Source organism: Pelodiscus sinensis, chromosome 11 (genome assembly GCF_049634645.1).
Source record: "Pelodiscus sinensis isolate JC-2024 chromosome 11, ASM4963464v1, whole genome shotgun sequence".
NCBI classification, from domain to species: Eukaryota; Metazoa; Chordata; order Testudines; family Trionychidae; genus Pelodiscus; species Pelodiscus sinensis.
Window position 1 is genome coordinate 18,859,931 of NC_134721.1, and position 19,410 is coordinate 18,879,340.

General features: G+C 45.0%; 1 protein-coding gene across 3 annotated transcripts; it reads right to left on the bottom strand.

The window, feature by feature from the left end:
• Positions 1 to 34: 34 nt before the first annotated feature.
• OXTR (oxytocin receptor) lies at positions 35 to 18,574 on the bottom strand. Of its 3 annotated transcripts, none has more exons than XM_006132809.4 (3): positions 18,031 to 18,574; positions 16,351 to 17,551; positions 35 to 4,097 (listed from the first exon to the last, which is right to left on the bottom strand). In XM_006132809.4, exons 2-3 carry the CDS (start codon positions 17,270 to 17,272, stop codon positions 3,850 to 3,852), a joined length of 1,170 nt encoding a protein of 389 aa, XP_006132871.1. In that variant the 5' UTR covers positions 17,273 to 17,551; positions 18,031 to 18,574; the 3' UTR covers positions 35 to 3,849. The 3 variants fall into 3 exon arrangements, with proteins under 3 accessions (XP_006132871.1, XP_014433936.1, XP_014433937.1); XM_014578450.3 differs by having other exon boundaries at positions 16,351 to 17,664; XM_014578451.3 differs by having other exon boundaries at positions 16,351 to 17,667.
• Between the last annotated feature and the right edge of the window lie 836 nt (positions 18,575 to 19,410).

A 19,410-nucleotide genomic window follows, 5' to 3' on the forward strand; every position in this document is an offset into this window, starting at 1 on the left:
CATTTTTTTCTCTTGAGCAAGGTGTCTTGTTTCATCTTTTCAATGGTCTAAAGTTAGCTCTTTCAGAGCAGGGGGTCTAGATGATGGAGAGGAGTTGTCATGGGCTACCAAACCATTCATCCACAGTGCAGGTTGTGAGCTTTTTGGGTCAGGGATTCTGATATACAGTTATCTAGTGAAATCTTTCCAACATATTTACTGATACCTTGAAATCCAGTCAGTACTGACAGCGCCATCCTTAGGATTTATGGGGCCCTACTAGTACTATTAAACTGTTACCCCTATGCCCAATAGCAGCCTGCGAAGGAAAGGGAAGATGATTTTTAGAGATGTGATTTTATAATCTTCAGCAACACGCTAATGAAATATTTAAATTTTAAACTAAGGTCTTGTAGACTAATACAGTAAATTCAGAAACTGACAGTAGATACCTGGGGTTGGCAAATGCCTGTTAAATGGGTTCGTCACCACTTGAATTGCTCTTTCCCAGGTTCAATATTGTGCTAATAGGTTTGGCAGGCTTTTTCACTTTTAAATTAGTGAGATTATCTCCGGAGGAAGCAGAGCTGCAGAACAGGAATATGAAGAGCTGGAGGGTGGACATTAGGACCCAGTGATGCCCCAAATGTTTGGGTGCCCTATGCAGGTGCGTATTCTGCATATGGGTAAGTACAGTCCTGAGTACTGAATAGTGGCATCATCCCAGAAGCTTCCCTGCTTCCCTCTTGCTCTGTGAAGGAAGTAATTGGTATCAGAATGCTTTCTGGTGCAGTCTACATCCCCACCCCTCAATGCGAGGTCAGCTATGCTGCCTGGCACTTTGTGAAGAGGGAGGGTCAGAACTATGGTCCCACCCACTTCGCATCTCTGCCCACCCATCACTACTCACCAGGTGCAGGAGGAGGAGGAGACAGAGTGGCCCAGTCATAGCTGTTCTTCCCCTGCATTGCTACACACAATAGCAGTAGGCTAGACAGTGCAGCAAAGTGGCTGACTATGGTGCAGAATGGGATCTAGGATCATTACCTGGTCCAAATAATAAAAGTTCAAAAATAGGTAAATTTAGGGCAAAACAACTTTAGTTTTGATTATTGTGATTTATTGTTCATTGGGTTTAAAATATAACCAGCAATTATCTTCCTCCGCTCTCCCCCCGCTCAAAAAAAAATTGCTGAACTTCCTGTTTGAAAACCAAAGAAGAGCATCATTCAGTTCTCTTGATATACAGAACATTGAAGCAGCCTCTGGACAAACTGATTCAACTCCCTGGATGGTGGTAAGAAGAGAGTGCAGGATCAGGTTTTAATAAGAGCATAATCACGGTAAATGAACCAAATCCTAATGGCCTTATTCAGGCAAAACTGACGCCAATGGGAGTTTTGCCCAAACAAGGGTTGAGTCAGAAGGTTAGATGTTGGCCCTCTATTTCCAGCACACTATGAAATATGATTATAGTGAGTTCCAGAAAGATATGGAATGTACAGTGGATGGTAGGAATAACACAAGGAAAACTGCAGTTGACCTGGATTCTATACTGTCTGGTACATTGTAAGGTCACTGACACCTGTGCAAGGTGACACTAAAACTCTTTTGTAGCAAAACACTAGTATTTGATGCTCACTGTCACCCTCAGTCATCATGTCAAAGATCCTTGCATCTTGAGCACCACTTAGACCAATCTCAAGGACCATCCTCAAAGTGTTCTGGCTGGATAATGAATTTATGTCCACCACCAACTATCATGTTAATGCCCAACTTGCCCAGAAGTAAATGTGGGCCAGAAGACAGAGTCATAGGCAATTTGTAGAGACAAGTCCAAGCCGCAAAGTTCAGTTTAAATAGTTCTTGAGATTTGAGGGCATACATGGGATGGGATGAAGGGTTTTGATTGGGCCTATTCTAAGAATAAAGCCCAGGTTCTGAATTTTCCAAACATTTGGGAAAGATTAGCTTTGGATTTTGGGTTTTGTCCTTTCTCTAGTTTGAATCAGAAAAAAATGCTTTTCAAATCTTGCAATTAAATAAATCAGAATCCCATGCCATTCGGAAGAACCCTCTTTGATACAGTAGGAGTTGTGCCTGAGGCAGCAATGCAAGACTCAAACATTGTTCAACTGGAGTTTTGGGCTATTAGTACTAGGGTAGCAGAACTAAACTGAGGCTCAGTTATAGGACTGGAACGGCCCTCTGGAGGCTGGCAGGAAAAGGGACAATTGCATGAAGATTCCAAGCTCAGGAGGCCCCAAAATGTCTATAAATGAGGTGAAAGGTGATGTGGAGGAAGCACATGTGATATACCAGGGACCCAAGTTACTCTCAACAGGTCTGACTCTACTGCAATCAGTGAAGCTGACCGGCATTAAAAACAAGAGTATGCAATGATACATGAAATTCTGTATTTCAGCTCCAAGTTGAACCAATGAGTGGCATGATGCTTAAAAGTCAGTCCCATGCTGAAATTAAAAAAAAAAAACCTGATTGAAGGCCATAACAAAATCTATAGAACTGTAAATATATCTATCAAATCCTTCAGCTCCCTTTCATGTGAAGTCCTAATTCATGCCTGGTCTCTCACTTGGAATGACTTGTGTGAAAAAGCATGATAAACATGAGCAAAGGGTTGGCCACTCAGTCCCGCATGGCCTCCCACTTTCACAACTGAATTCACTAGGCAAACTCACACTGATTTCACCAGGCATGAGATCATTCCTTAACTGTTTGCACTTTTTTCTCAATGGTACCACAGTTCTCCTAGCTTTTTGCTTACCTAATGCAATGTTGTACAGTCCATAAATGTTTGGTGCATTAATCTAGAAAGAAAAGCATTCCATACAAACAGATATACAGTACTTGCATTTTGTGGATAAAGCATTTTTTCCCTCCATGGTTTCCTTTGTATGCTTTTTCCACTGCTCCCATCTTTTCTTCAAGTTGAATTTATAAAATTGTATTTACTAGAATAAAATCTTTTAACAAATATTCTATGCCATAGGATCATGTGAATTACATGAAAAGAAAATTATATTGGTGCAATATTTCACGGCTGGCAGAAAACAGAACAGTGAAATCTTGGCTCCACTTAAGTTTTGTCTTTGACTGTAAGAGAGCCAGGAGTCTGCCTTAACTAAAGCTTTTGAACACAATCAGAATATGTGTTTTTGCACCAGCACCTGGATCCTGTAAACATTTACGCCCATCCTTAAACTGACCCATGTACATGGTCCCTCTGAAGCCAATGAGACTTACTCACAAACATCAAGATAAGCATGTGCATAAACAGTTTCAGGATCAGGGCTGAAACCCTTACTCAATCAAAGCTCTCTGAATGCCAGTGGAGCATTATTGCTGAATAAGGATATATTGGAAGGCCTTAAACAAACCTGTTGCCAAACAGGAATCAGTAGGACTGCTTCCATGAGTAACACTTACTCACTTGAGTAAGGACAGCCCAGGTAGATTTTACTCCTTAAAGTCAGTGAAGCTGTACCCACTTACATCAGGGCTGACTTTGGCTCATGAGTTTCTGTCATCTTTCTGTCAGCTTTCAGGACACGCCCCTTAGTTATTATTCAATCATTGTGCAAAACCTCCATTGCTTTGAATGAGTGAAGGATTCAGAATCTGGTCCATTGAGTTGAACTCCATAAAGCTAGCCATCCTAAACTGTGCTTTTGACAACAGCCGTTTTTTTCCTTAGTCTTGCCTCAGTTAAATAAAGAATTCAAAACACACACATACACACACACACCTATTTACATATATACCCTTCCACCCATATATTCAGGATTACAGTTTTTTACAAATACTCAGTGAAGTAGGAATGCAGTCCAAAGAGCGCTGGGACAGTTCTCAGGTGGTGGAAGGTTGAGTGAAGCTTTTCTGACTCGAGCTCTTGCGACTCAGGACGAAGGTAGAGGAGTTGCTTTTCTTACTGATGCTCAAGTCACAGCTTTGCCTGGATTTTAAATAGCGTGTGGAGCAGCAGAGGAACCGGTGCATAAGGTCATGGAAAAGATGGCCTGTGAAAAGCATGTAGATCCATGGGTTGCAACAGCTGTTTAAACTTGCTAGGAGCATGGCGATGATAAACGGAGATGCTGCAAGGTAGAAAGCATAATAGGAAAACGACATGAACAAAACATGATCTCTAGGCCTAGGCTAGACAACCTGGCTGCATCCAGTGAGAAGAAATTCTAGCTTTTGGAGATCATGAGCCCAGAATCCACCAACATCTTCCCCAGTTTCCTGGTCTGATGCTCATATCCCCAGCTGATCAACACACAAACTATGGGCCCAACCCTCCCTGATTTAATGCTACCATAACAAACCAATGGAATTTCCCCAAAACCTTTTCATATTTCAATGCAGAACAAACCATGACCCTTAAATAGGTTGAGAATCACTGGTTTAATCATTGTGGGCCGCATATGTGGCCCTCAGTGTGAGAAGTCTTCCAATTCAAGAGTGCAGTTGCTAGGGGAGGAGAACACTTTGACAATTATTTATTGGAATGGGGATTCATGAATAATCTCGCTCTCTCTCAGCAGTGTTTTGAATATCTAAGGTGGGGCTGGGAACCTAAGGCCCAAGGTTGCCTGGATCCTGCCCTCAAAGCTCAGGGTTCCCCTCCGAGCATTGGGGAGCCCATACTAGCATTCCATCCCCTCTTGCCCCCCTCCCCCCCACACACACACTCTCCATGGGGCTGAAGCACACAAAATCTACTAGCCAGGTGTGCAAGGGGAATGTGGAGAGCATCAGCGAGGGTTTATTTGGTTTTTTGTCTTTTTTTGTGTGGGTCAGCCACCCCCAAAGCAAACAGGGTTCCCCAGCCCTGATCTAAGGGATGCAGCCAGGGGGCCTGCATAGGCATACTGCTATATGTTACCTACATTGGCTTTCATCATTTGTTGGCCTTCCATCGTAATAATATGGCCATACCAAGAAAGCCACAGAAACAGAACCTATGCCAATGGAGGCAGTCAGTGGATCTGGCTACAACTAGTCTCATTGCTGATCTTGCACTGCCACTTAATTTGGAGCAGCTGATGGCAATTATGTGAGTAAAAATATAATTTACCATACTTCAGTCTTCCTCAACTGGTCCTACAAAGTATTCTTGGCAAGGAATGCTACTACACTGTCAGGGATCAAGAACATAAGAACGACCGTACTGGGTCAGATCAAAGGTCCATCTAGCCCAGTATCCTGTCTTCTGACAGTGACCAATGCCAGGTACCCCCAGAGGGAATGAGCAGACCACATAATCATCAAGTGATCCCACTCTCATCCCCCGTTCCCAGCCATTCCTATCCATCCTGGCTAATAAGAACTCATGGACCTAACCTCCATTAATTTATCTTGCTCTTTTTTGAACCCTGTTAAAATCCTGGCTTTCACATTATCCTCTGGCAAGGAGTTCTACAGGTTGGCTATGTGTTTGTGAAGAAGTGCTTCCTTTTGTTTGTTTAAAACCTGCTACCTATTAAATAATGGACACAGGTACCGTGTCGAAGCAGGGCAGGAGGCCAAGGCACCATTGCTTTTTCCCTGCCTTAAGAATGAGTGAGGAGAAGAGGGCAGAGAGGAATTAACAGGAGACTTGGGGGGAAAACAGTTGAAGCAAGGGCATGGCCTCTGGGAAGAGGCCAGGTGAGGGCAGGACAACAGTTTGGGCACTGCTGTCCCTCCTCCTGTCCCCTTCCCCCCGCCTCCGCCTCCCAGAGACACACTTCTATATATGGAGCTTCCAGAACTCCTGGCCAAGGACATAAACTGAACATCCAGACAAGCAGACTTCAGGAGATTGATCTGGGTAACACTGGACATACCAAGAGGCTACATCCCTGTGGGATTGATAAAGCTGAGAACCTACTGTAGCTGAAAGTCATCTCACTCCATCGGGTGTCATTCAGAGCCTAGTAAATCCAGTGGAACTTCTTAGATAAGAACTACAAAGCCAAAGTAGCTGAAGTGCCTGTGGATGAGGGATGATTCTACCATCCCTGTACTTGGGGCTGCATGGTAATTTAGTTTCCTTCTCATTCATGCCTGGCTTTTGTGCTAGATCGACAACAATGGGGGGTGGAGCAGGCTCCACTTTTTACAAAGGAAATACCAAACCAACGAACGGAAATGGAGATTAAAAAAAAATACTAGGTAGATGCAACTAAACTTTATGAGTCACTCTCTGGCAGGTGTTTTTTTCTCTCTCTGTTTAATAACATTCCACTAGCACCATCTTCATTTATGACTGGGTTGAACCTAAGTCCAGTTCATTCAACTTTCATCAAACCTAAGTATCTGCTTAGTATCCATAGCAACTGCCTGCCAAAGTCATCAAGCAATGGCTAACTGGCATCCAGCCACAGAACACCCCATCGTCTATTTGCATTTCAGCTTTTATGTACTCCCTCCACAGTGGTGTATGGCCATTTTTGGGTGGGTAAAAATGCAGCTTAGAGAGCCTGACACCGTAAGGAACCGAGCACTCTCCATTCTCAACGAGAGAGCTGGTCAAAAAAAGTGGGAAACATTATCAAAAAGCTGTGGAAAACTGAGGACATTTTGCTTCATTCCAGAGTTTTCATTGCTTTTTTCCATTTCTCCATGGGATACATTTTAAGTGAAAAAAATCACACTGGATTTTTTTGCTCTTTTACTGCTTTTTTGCAATATTCTATGGGGAAAAAGGTAATAACAAGGAAGGAGGGCTGAGGGGAAAAAATCTTGTTGGTTATTGTAAGGAGAAGGGAGAGAAAAAATGGGAAATTGTCTCACCATTCTGAATGAGGAAAAATTGGTGGGGAAAATGCTCAAAAATTGTTTGAATCCAAAATTGAAAAAGCTTGATGGCCATGACATTTTGCCAAGAAATTTCATCATCATAGCAATCACATTTTTAACAGAAAAAAAAAACTCGTAAAAAAAAAAGGTTGACCTGCTGTACATAGTAGGCACTGAGAGTACGCCATACCTCATGAATCTCTTAGTATATTCCTTCATTTATAAGTGGCATAAATATTCTTTGGTGTGTAACTATCAGAAGCACTTAAGCAACATACCATAAGAAGTGAAGTGCTTTGGGATCTTTGATGTGAAAGGTGGTATCTTCAGGTAAATCATCACTGAGTATCATTATTTAGTAGTATGCAGTGTGTAGGGGCTTTAGTATCCCAGTATTAATAAGCACACTAAACTGGAGGCAATCTTGTAATTCATTCTCATTTGAGTGAAAATAAAATGCTGCAAGACAAATGAGTGACATTGCTGACTGGAACATCCCAATGTCCTGACAAATATGATGCTATTTGCTGAGCTGCAGCTTCATAGCCACTTACTCGTCTTTACACACATGTGAAACTATTTTCTTTGATACAAAGATTAATATGTTGGGTATTTTGCAGATTAGTTTTACTTTCAGTGGGGAAAGAAAGCAACGATGTGTCATTTGAAGCACCCACATGCTGTCTCTGTTCTGATCTGCTGTGGTAAAATGCCAACATACTGTTTCCAACGTCAACAAAAGGGAACATCTGCTGCCAAAATAGAAAATTTTCATATCATGAAAATGGCTGTAAAATTCCAAAGCCTTATGAATTGTTCATACTATGCAATGATGGAAAAAGTTCTCCACAATGGACTGACTGCAGCTGTATGAGCCGGGACTGTGCTCATCCTTCAAGCTGAAACAGATAAACCTACAAGAGAATCGGGAGGTTTTGTCACCCAATCAATAAAACACTGGGTCATATTCCCAGCTTAGCCACTGGACTGTGGAGTGACCTTGGGAGACTCCCTGCACCGCTATGTGCCTCAGTTTCCCCATCTATACAATAAAGATTATATTTGCCTTCTTTGTAAACCACTTTGAGATCCACTGCTGAAAAGTGCTATATAAGAACTAAGTATTTGTTCTTCTAATTATTAACTGTAGGGTACAGTCTAGTCAGGGAATGGATGTGATCTCTATAAATCTATTACATCTCTCATTTCTGTTCACTGAGTAGCTCTCTCAAGCTAAGTGGAGCTGGGCCCAGATAATACTTAGATGACCGATCTGCATGTTCTGCAAGAAATGTTCTCTCTCACTCACAGCTGAACCAGTGTTCCAGCAGCTGACAATGATGTTGAGCAACAACTGGCAGTATGGGGGCGGGCACTGAACTGCTGCTAAGGATCCTGGTTTTCAGGTGCAACCCCAAATCCCAGTCCATCATGTAAAAAGGCAAGTAGCATGAAAGAGGCATTTTCTTTCAGGCCTGGAGCAAGAAGAACTGTGTTGGACCTAGCTCATGGGTGGGCAATAATTTCTGATGGGGGGGGGCAAACCTAGATTTTGATAAGTGGTCAAGGGCAGCACTTTTCTATGGACTGGGTGTACGGTCTGGGACAGCAGTTAGGCGTAGAAAGGAACTTGGAGTAGGGGACTGGGGTGTAGGAGAGGGTGTGGGGTCTGAGAAGGAGTTTGGGTGAAGAAGGGGTTTTTGATCTAGGATAGGGGATTGGGATGCAGCAGGGGGTACAGGGTCTGAGAGGAAGTATTGGTGCAGGAGAGTATTCTGGCCTGGGGGAGGCATCTGGGAAGGACTGCAGCGTCTAGGAGGGACTTGTGACCTGAGGAAGCGGGCTGCAGCGGGTTTGGGTGGGGATGTGGGGCGGGGAGTTGGAGTGTGGGAGGAGGTGGGGTGCCACGGGCAGGCTCTAGCTGGGAGGTGCTTACCTAGGCAGCTCCCAGCCAGCAGCCCAGTGGGACCCACAGTCCCAGGGCTCAGAGAGGCTGGCTGCTCCCTTTATGTGCTTCTTCCACCATGCGCTGAGGGGAGGCTTCACATGCTGCCCTCACCCCCAGTACAATCTCCTTGCTCCCACTGTCTGGAACTGACCAATGGGAGCTGAGAGATTGTGCTGGGGGCAGGGGCATCATGAGAAGCCTCTTCCCCTTCTGTGCAACATAGAGAGACACATGGAGCAGCCAGCTGCTTTGAGCCCTGGGTCCCAGCGTGGGGGGCTGTGGGCTGGCTTCAAAGGCATGGCGTGCCAGATCTGGCTTATGGTCTTTATCTTGCCTGTCCCTGAGAAGACCTAGACCAAATCACTCATATCCACCAGCTCTTTTCCCTGCTGGACCAATTCTCTTTCTCTGAAAAGGGCCCAGATAATCCCCCAAGATCTAAATTCCCCTGAAATAGTGGCAAGTTTCTGGAGTGTGAAGTTACTCAGATATTGAAGTGCTTGCTAATTTTTCACTGCAGCCCCATTTAAACATAGGTTAAGACATAGCAAACTCAGCACAAGCTTATGAAACATGATTTTAAAATTACATGATGTGGTGTAACCACAAGAAGAGATTAAAATGGATGAATATTTTAAACACACATATAACTGCTTTTGGAAATTCCCTGACAAATATTTCTAGCCAGTTTGATTACCAGGAGGAAGCTACAAGCATGAAGCTGCGGTCTGAGTAGAGAAAGGTGTGATAATACAAAATAATGTAAACTAGACCTTGAGAGGCCATCAAGACCAGCCCCCTGTCCTCATGGCAGGACCAAGCACAGTCTAAATCATGTCTGATAGATGTTTATCTAACCTGCTCTTAAATATCTCCAGTGATGGAGATTCCACAATATCCCTAGGCAATTTATTCCAGTGTTTTTCCACCCTGACAGTTAGGAAGTTTTTCCTAATATCCAGCCTAACCCTTCCTTGCTGCAATTTGAGCCCATTGCTTAAGAACATCCTTGAAATCCCCAGTTCTTCTCTGCTCATCCCTGTTTGTTGGTAATGCAAAACTTTATTTCACTTCTTTTGTTTTTGAAAGGAAGTCAATAGGGCTCTCATGGGTGGATTGTTTCTCATGTACCTAAATATTTGCTGAATCTGACCCCAAATTAGTAACATATAAAACTAGCAAAGTACCCTTTTATTTCTTTCTTTAGGGCCCCATTTTGTATTTCTTATACACTCCCAGCTTCCACCCAGGACCGGCTTTAGGCCAATTCGGCCGATTCCCCAGAATGGGGCCCCACGCCTAAGGGAGCCCCGCTCCTGGGTGCGCGACGCACGCACGGTGCCACCCCAGGTACGCGACGCCTCAGGCGTGCAATGGAGGCACAGGGACCCGGGTGCGTGGTGCATGCGCAGTACTATCCGGGATGCATGATGCATGCGCGGGGCCCCGGGCGTATGGCGTACATGCAGTGCTGCCCTAGGTATGCAACACTCCGGGCGCACGGCGCATGCACAGTGCCGTCCTGGGTGCGCGACACATGCACAGTGCCCCAGGCGCATGACACATGTGCCGTGCAGCCCGGGGCCCGGCGCATGCACCATGCCGCCAGGGGCCTTGCACATGCACGGCCCCGCCCCCGGAATCGGGCCCTGTGCTTGCTAAAGCCAGCCCTGCTTCCACCCACATCATAAGGAGATGGGTCTGTTCAAGTGATGCAGGCTCAGGACTCTTAAGCCCCATGAGAAATGCAAATAAAACACTGCAAAGCACAGCACAGGTAGTAAAGAATCTATAGCTGCAGAGGAGCCAACCAGATTGCTTTGATATTGGGGTCATTCATTCCTATTTACTCTTTTAAATTAACAGCCAGGTACTGGAGGGAAAAGCATTGTTTGTTTAATTTTAGATCAGTTGAGCTGGCGATAGACAGCCCCTGAAAAGTAAAAATAAATTCTAACCTCTGGCCTTAGATTGTAAACTCCTATTTTCTCTTCTTTTTTTAAACTCTTTTTTCTGGGTTTGTACCCTTGTCTAGCACAGTGGAGGCCCTGGTCTATGACTGGGGTGCTGAGGTGCTAACACAACACAAATAATTCATAATAATTGTATTTTGTCTAGGGCAGTGGTTTTCAAACTTTTTGTCTCATGACCCAGTTGAAGAAAATTATTGACCACGACCCAACATAATTTGACTAGCGTGTGGACTCTGGAGTGGGGCTGAAGATGAGAGCTTTGGGGAGAGGGAGGAGGCTCCAGCTTTGCCGAGGGGAAAAGGGGGGAATCAGGGCTGTGGCAGGAGGGGTTTACCTTGAGTGGCTCCCAATCAACAATGCAGCAGGGGTGCTAAAGCAAGTTTCCTGCCACTCCTGGCACTGCAGACCATGCAGCACTCCAGAAGCAGCCAGCAGCAGGTTCCCAGCCAATGGGAGTGCGGAGCTAGTACTCAGGGCAGGGGCAGTATGAGAGCCCTCTCCCCCTAGGAGCCAGTCTTGTTACCTGCAGCTAATAAGCTACAGCACAGTCTGCAGTGCCAGGACAGGCAGGCAGCTGCCTTTGCACCCCCACTGGTCCCCTGATGCTCCTGCAGCAATGAGACCCAGTGCCTGACGTTCCACGACCCAGTACTGGCTGGTGACCCATAGTTTGAAAACCGCTGTTCTAGGGTTAGATTGGAGAACTGCTCCATGATAAAAGGAAAATCTGACTTCAGAGGAAAAGTTCTCCAACTTCCCTCTGGAATACAAGGCAGAGATTTTGACCCAGTGCCTTATACCTGGATCTTTTTTCAAGAACATGCAGTTCACAGCTGCTCTACCCTTCCTACCGCACAAAACCATTCGTTCACATAGTGCAGGTGGCACTGTAACTTCAGACGCAGCAACTTGCTCATCTCAGTAGGTTTTCAGCCTCATGCAAAATGATACCGAAATATTTTGTTTCCGCGGAAAAATTAAAGGCACGCTCCCCTTCCATAGATGGGGAAACACTAGAAGGTGGCCGTGACTGGGGCTACATCTAGACTGCTGCTTTTTTTTTTTTTTTTGGAAAAAAGTACGCAAATTGCACTCCGCATTCTGTATACTTTTTTCCAATTGTTCTTTCAGAAGAGGCTTTTCCAAAATTTGGCCTGTCTAGACAGGGCCAAATTTCAGAAAATCCTCCTCTTTCAGAAGAGCCCTTCTTCCTCATAAAGGCTGTCTCTCGACTACATCTCTCTTTCGACAGAGGGATGTAAATTAGACACTTCGAAATTGCAAATGAAGCAGGGATTTAAATATCCCGTGCTTCATTTGCATAATTGCATCATGGAGCTCTTTCGAAAAAGTGCCATTTCAAAAGTAAAACTCTGGTCTAGAGGTACACAGGCTCTTTCAAAAAAGCCTGCCATTTTTGAAAGAACCGCGTTTAGACTGCGGTTATACGTTCAAAATGACGCTTTTTCAAAAGAGCGCCATGATGCGATTATGCAAATGAAGCACAGGATATTTAAATCCCCGCTTCATTTGCAATTTCGAAGTGTCTAATTTACATCCCTCTGTCGAAAGAGGGATGTAGTCTAGAGACAGCCAAAATGAGGAATACAGGGCTTCCGAAAGAACGTCTGCTCTTCTGTAAAAAATGTCGGAAGAGCAGACGCGTTCCCTGCAGAGCCCAGAAAAACTCCATAGTCTAGACACAGCCTAGCTTACATCAGTATAGAATAACATTGCATATTCCCTCCCAGGCTGCATACACTTCAAGCACATTCAGAGAAGCAGCTGAGCATTTTTTACTCTTCCAAGGCCAATTATCTGTCCCAGACTGACTTTTCAAACACAATGCAGACGTGGAGTCAATTTGCAGGAGGACAAGTTAGGATTAATTTGGGAAACATTTGACATTCATTTGTATGTGGCCCTTTACAGATCCCATGATGACAAGTTTCCACACGGCAGCTGATAAACATTTTGTTCATTAAGAAACAGTGCATGACGCTGTCTTTTCAAACATGTATCCTTCCCCCAAACATCTGGCCCACTGATCATTATGTTTTCAAGCAAAGGGCTTTGTTTGCTATTCGTTGACTTCTGCAGTTTGCATTCATTGTGTAAACTTGGCTAGCTATTTGTGACATGTTCCCTTTCATTTAATACTATGCCCAAGAAAACCTGAGACATTGTGCAATGGCACACAGCACGGTTACATTTCAATTGATTGTTACACCTCTTTGTACATGTCTCTTGAATCTTTCCTTCCAACAAGATACACTCCTTTGCACAAAGAAATCCAGAAAACAGTACACACCGACACAAAACAGTAGCAGACAAAACAGAGACCTTAGAGCCTAATTCACTCTCAAATGGCTATCAGCTAGAATCTAGGTAATTATCAAGCTCTTTGGAGATGCCACTAGCAGGTGTTATGCAAGGGAGCAGGTAGGTATTTAAAACCAATGGGAGATGAGTTTGTATTTGCTGGATCTGTTCCATCTCACCACCATCCCCTTATGAAAGCCTTACCTTTATCTTCCGCTCCTACAGTGCCCTCCACTCCCCCAGTCCTCTTTGACATTCCAAAATGATCTATTAGATTTAGATGAAGCAGCAGCAGGGGAAAGGGACATAAATCAGGAGCTCAGACTGTGGCTAGGGAGTACCCCAAAGGTTTCCTAGACCAAAACAACATCAGAACCATAGCAAAGCAGCTTGGGAGCATGAGGCACTCCAGGAAAACTGCTTCAACTTCTGGGGTCTTATGTTGTTTAAAGGAGAAAGCAGGGTGAAAGCAAGGGGCTTGCTTAGTGATTGAAAGGTAATAGCCACTAGGTTCAAAGCATTGCAGTAGATTAGACTGCTAAGTAACAAATCAGTTATGCATGTGGGTGCTGTGTCCCCCTTACATTACTGTCCCACGTCAAGGCTTACAGCCAGCTACTGCTGGTAGCTGAGAGATTTATTCCTTTAGCTCAAGTAGTAGTAACGTGTGCTTTGAAGATGGAAATCAAAAGTTCAGTTCCTACTACTGACCCTGTTGAAAGTCACTATTACTCGCTGTTCCTAATATAATTCACAAGGTAGGAATTCCTGGGGGAACTGTGTATTTTCACTATGCATAATCGCAGAATTCCCCCAGAACTATCAAGAGGTTTTTCCCTCCTGTGCCATTAGCTCCTATTATATATTGGATGCACTTGCTAACCCAACATCCTTTGCTGCAGATAAAACACCCAGCTCCCAAGTCCAACACATAAATAAAGTCTGAGCATGTTAATAACTTGCCCTAGTTAAACTCGGCTTCTTCTTAGGTAAAGCACTACGCTGCAGATCGTTCACTAGAGTGAGTGCAAACGAGTGGCACAAAAATGCAGGATCAGGCCATGGGCAAGCTGTCCCCAGTTCTGAATTTGAGTCCCAATCAACAATTCTATCCTGTTCCAAAACGGAGCCTAACAGAGAGACAGAGTTTTGTTTACTAGGGCATCATGAGCAAGGCCTTCCTAGCAGATGTTTGAAATAAAATGAGGACTCTTTTTAGCTCATGAGACATCTACAAAGCAGATGCAATTACCCGTGTAAAGCAGGTGTGTGAACCACCAAGACAAATGCTGTGAGCAGCTGTCTAGGACAAAGTTCCCAAGGGCTAATCCCTCCACAGGCAACAAAGAACGTAGAGAGAAGACTATAGAACTGCTGATACATACTGAGAAGCACAGCCTCTGTTTCAGTTGTTCTGGTGACATGTAAAACTCTCCCATGGGGGAGTATCAATTTTCACACATAGTAATTGAAATGAGCTTTGCCAAAGGAGGGGGAGCAGCACCTTGTGTGAAGGCAGGAGCTGTGTTGCCCTATGGACAACTATGGAGTTAGTTGCTGAGAAACTGTTTGTCTCTAGTAGCATTAGAGTGCCCACTTAGCAGTTATTTTTCCTTTATGTTTATTTTACACCCCCAAAACCAAGCAAAGGTGCTAGCCCTCAGTGAGGAGACTGGCCAGGCCAAGTTTCTGTTGATCTGTTTAAAAACAGCCTTTCCTAAAATCAATTTCCTTCATTCTCCCCTACCTCAGAAAGGAACTGGAAGAATTTTCCTTAAACTTTCCAAATCCAATTCAGAGCACAGAGTGAGTATAGAAAGTACCAGCCTAGAGGGGAATGTGCTTCTGAAAGTACCGAGAAAATAGTGGGTTGTAATAGATTTTACTGCTTGATATCAGTCTTAACTACCGTCCTGTATGGAGAATGGCACTTCATCCTTTGACAAATGTTTTCTGTCCAACTAACTAATAAATCACTGGAACATTAAGGGAAACATGCTACCTACAGCCACATCAAAAAGCAATCCACTGAGTGTAAAGAATGAAGAGAAGAGAGAAAAGGAGTAGAGGGAAGAAAAGGAAGAAGGAAAGCAAAAAGGAACAGGGTAAAAATGAGAGGCGTGGAGAGAGAAGACAGGGGCATTGAAAGGGCAGAGAAGACACTGTGGAGTATGACAAAGAGATACCAAACCCATTGGTTTCAGGGTTTCTCACCCCCCAGTTCTCATATCACTGAGAGCTGATGCTCTATGCTGTGGATACATTAATCATTATTCATGGCCACTAGCAGATATTTTTAAAAACCCAGCACTCAGAAATGTATGCCTGCAAAGCATCCCCGAAATTAATGAGGGAGACAGCTCCATGCATTTTTATTAATGAAGTTTGACTCCTGTAAGTGACCTTGAATTTACACTACAATGAAGGTGCCCAGCACAAGTGAGCAAGATAAATATTTTGCTTTGCAGCAAATTCTGAGGTTTGCACATTTGTTCCACATTGGAATGACAAACAAACCTCTGAAGAAAAAAAAAGATTTGTGCTGGAACATCCAGCTTCACACTGAAACTGGAGCTTCCCTGCTTAGGATAAGGGGTGGGAGGCTCAGACACTATCCTAAGGTACAGGAAAAAATCCTTCATCTGCAGAGTTTTTCAGATCATTACCACTCTGGTGGTGCTTGGACTTGAACCTTATTCTCTCTGGTCCATGCTCTAATTGCCAGACCATAAAGCGTGAAAGAGTCTGTCTCAGTCTCCTTTCTTAAAACATCAGCCAAACCGAAACACCTCCTCAAAAGGCGCCAGCTTTGGCAAAACAAGATTTCTCCACCAGGCTTCCCCTGTGCTCACCTGAGGGCTCCTAGTTCCCCAGCCTGTCTCCCTGACACATCCCGCCCTGAAGATGCCATTTCAGCAGACACACACAAGCTGTTATAGTTGTGCTGACAGATGAAAGAGGGGTGTGCACATTATGTAAAAACAAGAATTGCCTTGACAAATAGGGTGGGAAACTGTTTCCAAGTTTCAGTCCAGGACCCTGAGGGGCTAATCCTGGTTACTTATCCCCCAGAAAACCAGGAGTGACTCCAATGAAGTGTCAAAACTGCGTGCCTTGGAACGGAGGCAAATCATGAGTCTCTCTCCCTTCAGCACCCTAACGGGCCTTGATGGCAACTGAAATCTCTATGCAATCCCCATCGCTTCTGAAACTTGTTTTGCAGCCAGCGGGTGTATTAACTATTAGTCATTATTTTGATCACAGACACTGAGTATTGCATACAAATATAAGGTCTATATATGAAAGGAAGGAGAATGTTACCTTCTTTGGGAGCATTCTTGTCCCACACAGACCACATCTGCACGAAGAAAAATGGAGTCCAGCACACTATGAAAGCTAAGACTATGATGAAGGTCATTTTCACTGTCCGGATCTTGGCTTTAGAAATTAGCTTGATGCTGCTGACCCTGGAAAGGGCAGCCCCGCTGCAGGGCAGGCTCGTGTTGCTCTCATGGGCTGTTTTGAGCCTCACGTTCTGCCAGATTTTGAAGCTGATCAAGCCATAACAGATGCTGAGCATCAGCACGGGGATGATGTAAACAGTCAGGGTGATCCAGGTGATATAAGCTTTGGCTCCCCACGGCTGGATGAAATCGGCCCAGCAGTCATACACCCCGTTGCCCACGTCCCGCAGGGAAAAGATGTGGATCTGTGGGATGCTGACCAGCAGGCACAGCAGCCAGGTGAGGAGGACAGACACCCGGTCAGACCTCCTGTGCAATGACCTCAGGGGCTGGCAGATGGCCAGGCACCGGTCCAGGGACATCAGCAGGAGCATGTATGTAGAAGCAAACATCCCCACCACCTGCAGGTACTTGACCAACCGGCAGAGGAAGTCCGGCCCATAGAACCTGAAGGTGATGTCCCAGATGAGTTGGGGCAGCACCTGGAAAATGGCCACCACCAAGTCAGCGATGCTCAGGTGCTTCATGAAATAGTACATGCGGGAGTGCTTGTGCCGCGTGGTGTGGATGGCCAGCAGCACGCACAGGTTGCCCGTCAGAGCAAGGAAGAGGATGAAGCAGAGCACCGTTACCTCTACCTTGGCCATGTCCTCGTTCCGCTTCAGGGGGTCAGTGGTGCTATTGACCCCGTACGTCCGATTCTCCAGGCTCAGGCTGGAGTTGATCAGTGAGCCATTGACAGTCCACAGGTTGTTCCCCTCCGGGGACAACTTCTCCATAGCCAGCCCTTTCCCATGCAGCACTTTACTCCAGCAAGGACAGCACTTGGCTCCAGCAAGGGTTTTGGGAGGGGGTGGGGTCTCCTGGGCTGTGGCTCCCCTTTACAGTCCCCCCTCACAGGAGACCATGGTTTTCAGTGCTTCTCCCCTGCCTATGGAACTCTTTTCCGTCCTAATTCTTTTCACTTCTCTTCACAGGTGTTGGTTCCTTTCACTCCCTGTTGGGTTCACTCGCTTTCAGCAGTGGTGACCGCTGGCCTGAGGGCTTGTCCTCTCTCCCTGGAGAATGAGCCAAGGAGAGCCAATGTCAGTCCTCCTGAAGCAGAGATGGTCCTAGCCTCCAAATCCACCCTGGCCCCTCCAACAGCACTTGGTATATCCTCCTTAAGCTCCTGCTTCCAAATAGAAACACAGCAAGGGAGGGAGCATTACAGCAAACCAATATCACTGCCCCATCTCACACCTCATCCCCTTCAGATTCACTGCAAGGCCTTCCCAGAACTTTGTCCCCTTCTCCCCCCACTACACACACACTGATCCCTATATTCTAAGAACCTGTTAATCATCCTCCCCCCTTCACTTTATAACAATCACCAGTCACGAGGGTAGGACATCGCATCATCGGATTTCCCTCTCCCACTTGCAGTGAGGTTTTTTTTCCCATCTGCATGTGAAATAGCCACCAGCAGCTCTGGAGATATGGATGGATCAAAAATCCTGCTACCGTAACAGAGTACAATGAAAAGGTGCTTACTTACCTTCCACAGCTCCCTCCATCTGTAACTCCCAGCTTCCTCCTTGAAGTTGCTTTTTTCTGCTTCAAACACCCAACCAAGGAGTTGCTTTCCCAGAAGAGTTCATGTGAGACCCCCCCTCCCACGGTGAGTGTGTCCAGCTGCTCCACAACTTTGCTCTCAAATGAATCCAGGAGGAGAGAAAGCAGGGACGCGGGGGAGGAGGAAAGGAGGCTGGAGTAAGCCCTTCAGGAGTCACTCATCATGGATAAAATATGCTGCTACTGTGGAGGTATCATATACTGTACAATTTTTGCATTCATAGTTCTATCCCCTAGGTGGCGAGAGAGGCCACTACTTCACCAGCTCCTCTAAATTACAGCTTAAAGAACTGGGAACTGATGTCAGTGACACTGGTGTAAACCGGGAGTGGGTGTCAGTCTGTATTTACAATGGGGGTAACAAAGGCATTAAAGTAAACATTAACATTTCCCTCTTTTGTTCTAGTTGCACTGCCTTGAGCTACATATTAATCTGTTATTAAAATAAGTGTATTTCCTCCGCTCCCCGGTTCCCCCGGGGCATATTGCATTGCTTAGTACAAGACAGAGCACATCAGAATGCATCATACTTGAGCATGCAGTCTTGCACAGACATGGGTAAAACAGTTTTAAGTAAATGATCAACTAAACTAATGCATTCCATTGGCAGTGACATATTCCCTGGTCTGCAGAGCTCTGGACTAAGTGATTCTCACAGCAACCCTCCCTGTGACATAAGTAAATCAGGTTCTCCTCCTTTTACATATGTATACACATATAAATAACATCCAGGGAATGGAGTTCCATCCCACACCACCACCACCACCAAATAACACTACAGATTACACACATAGTCAGTTGCAGTGCGTGACTATTTATTTATGTGCTTTAAACCATTTGTTTCAAATGAAACCTTGAATGGGGTTGTTGCTTTTCTCTCCTTTCTGTCTCTGGCTATCTTTGGTAACTAGGCATCAGAATTGCTCCCAGGCCCTGGATGGCTGGGAACAGTGAAAGGCATATGGGGAAACTGGAATTGAAGATGACATATTGGGGATTTGTTTTTGTTTTTGTTTTTTGAAGTAAAAAATTGGGGAGGGGGCTGAAACCTTCAGAAATGACCCATCTGTTACAACAAGCTGCAGGAGCTGCAGATTAATTATTCTCTTCTGTGTTGATAATCAGACAATATAAACACATGTCAAACCCTAATGAAAAATACATTTCATAACAACTCTGTTTACTGAATATGGGGATAGAGGGCACGCTACCGCGCTGGGGGATTTATAGTTGGGTTAGAAGCAGATTGCAGTTAGAAGCAACTCCCAGAAGGCTGTTTCTGGGTCTTTTTCATTTACTCTGC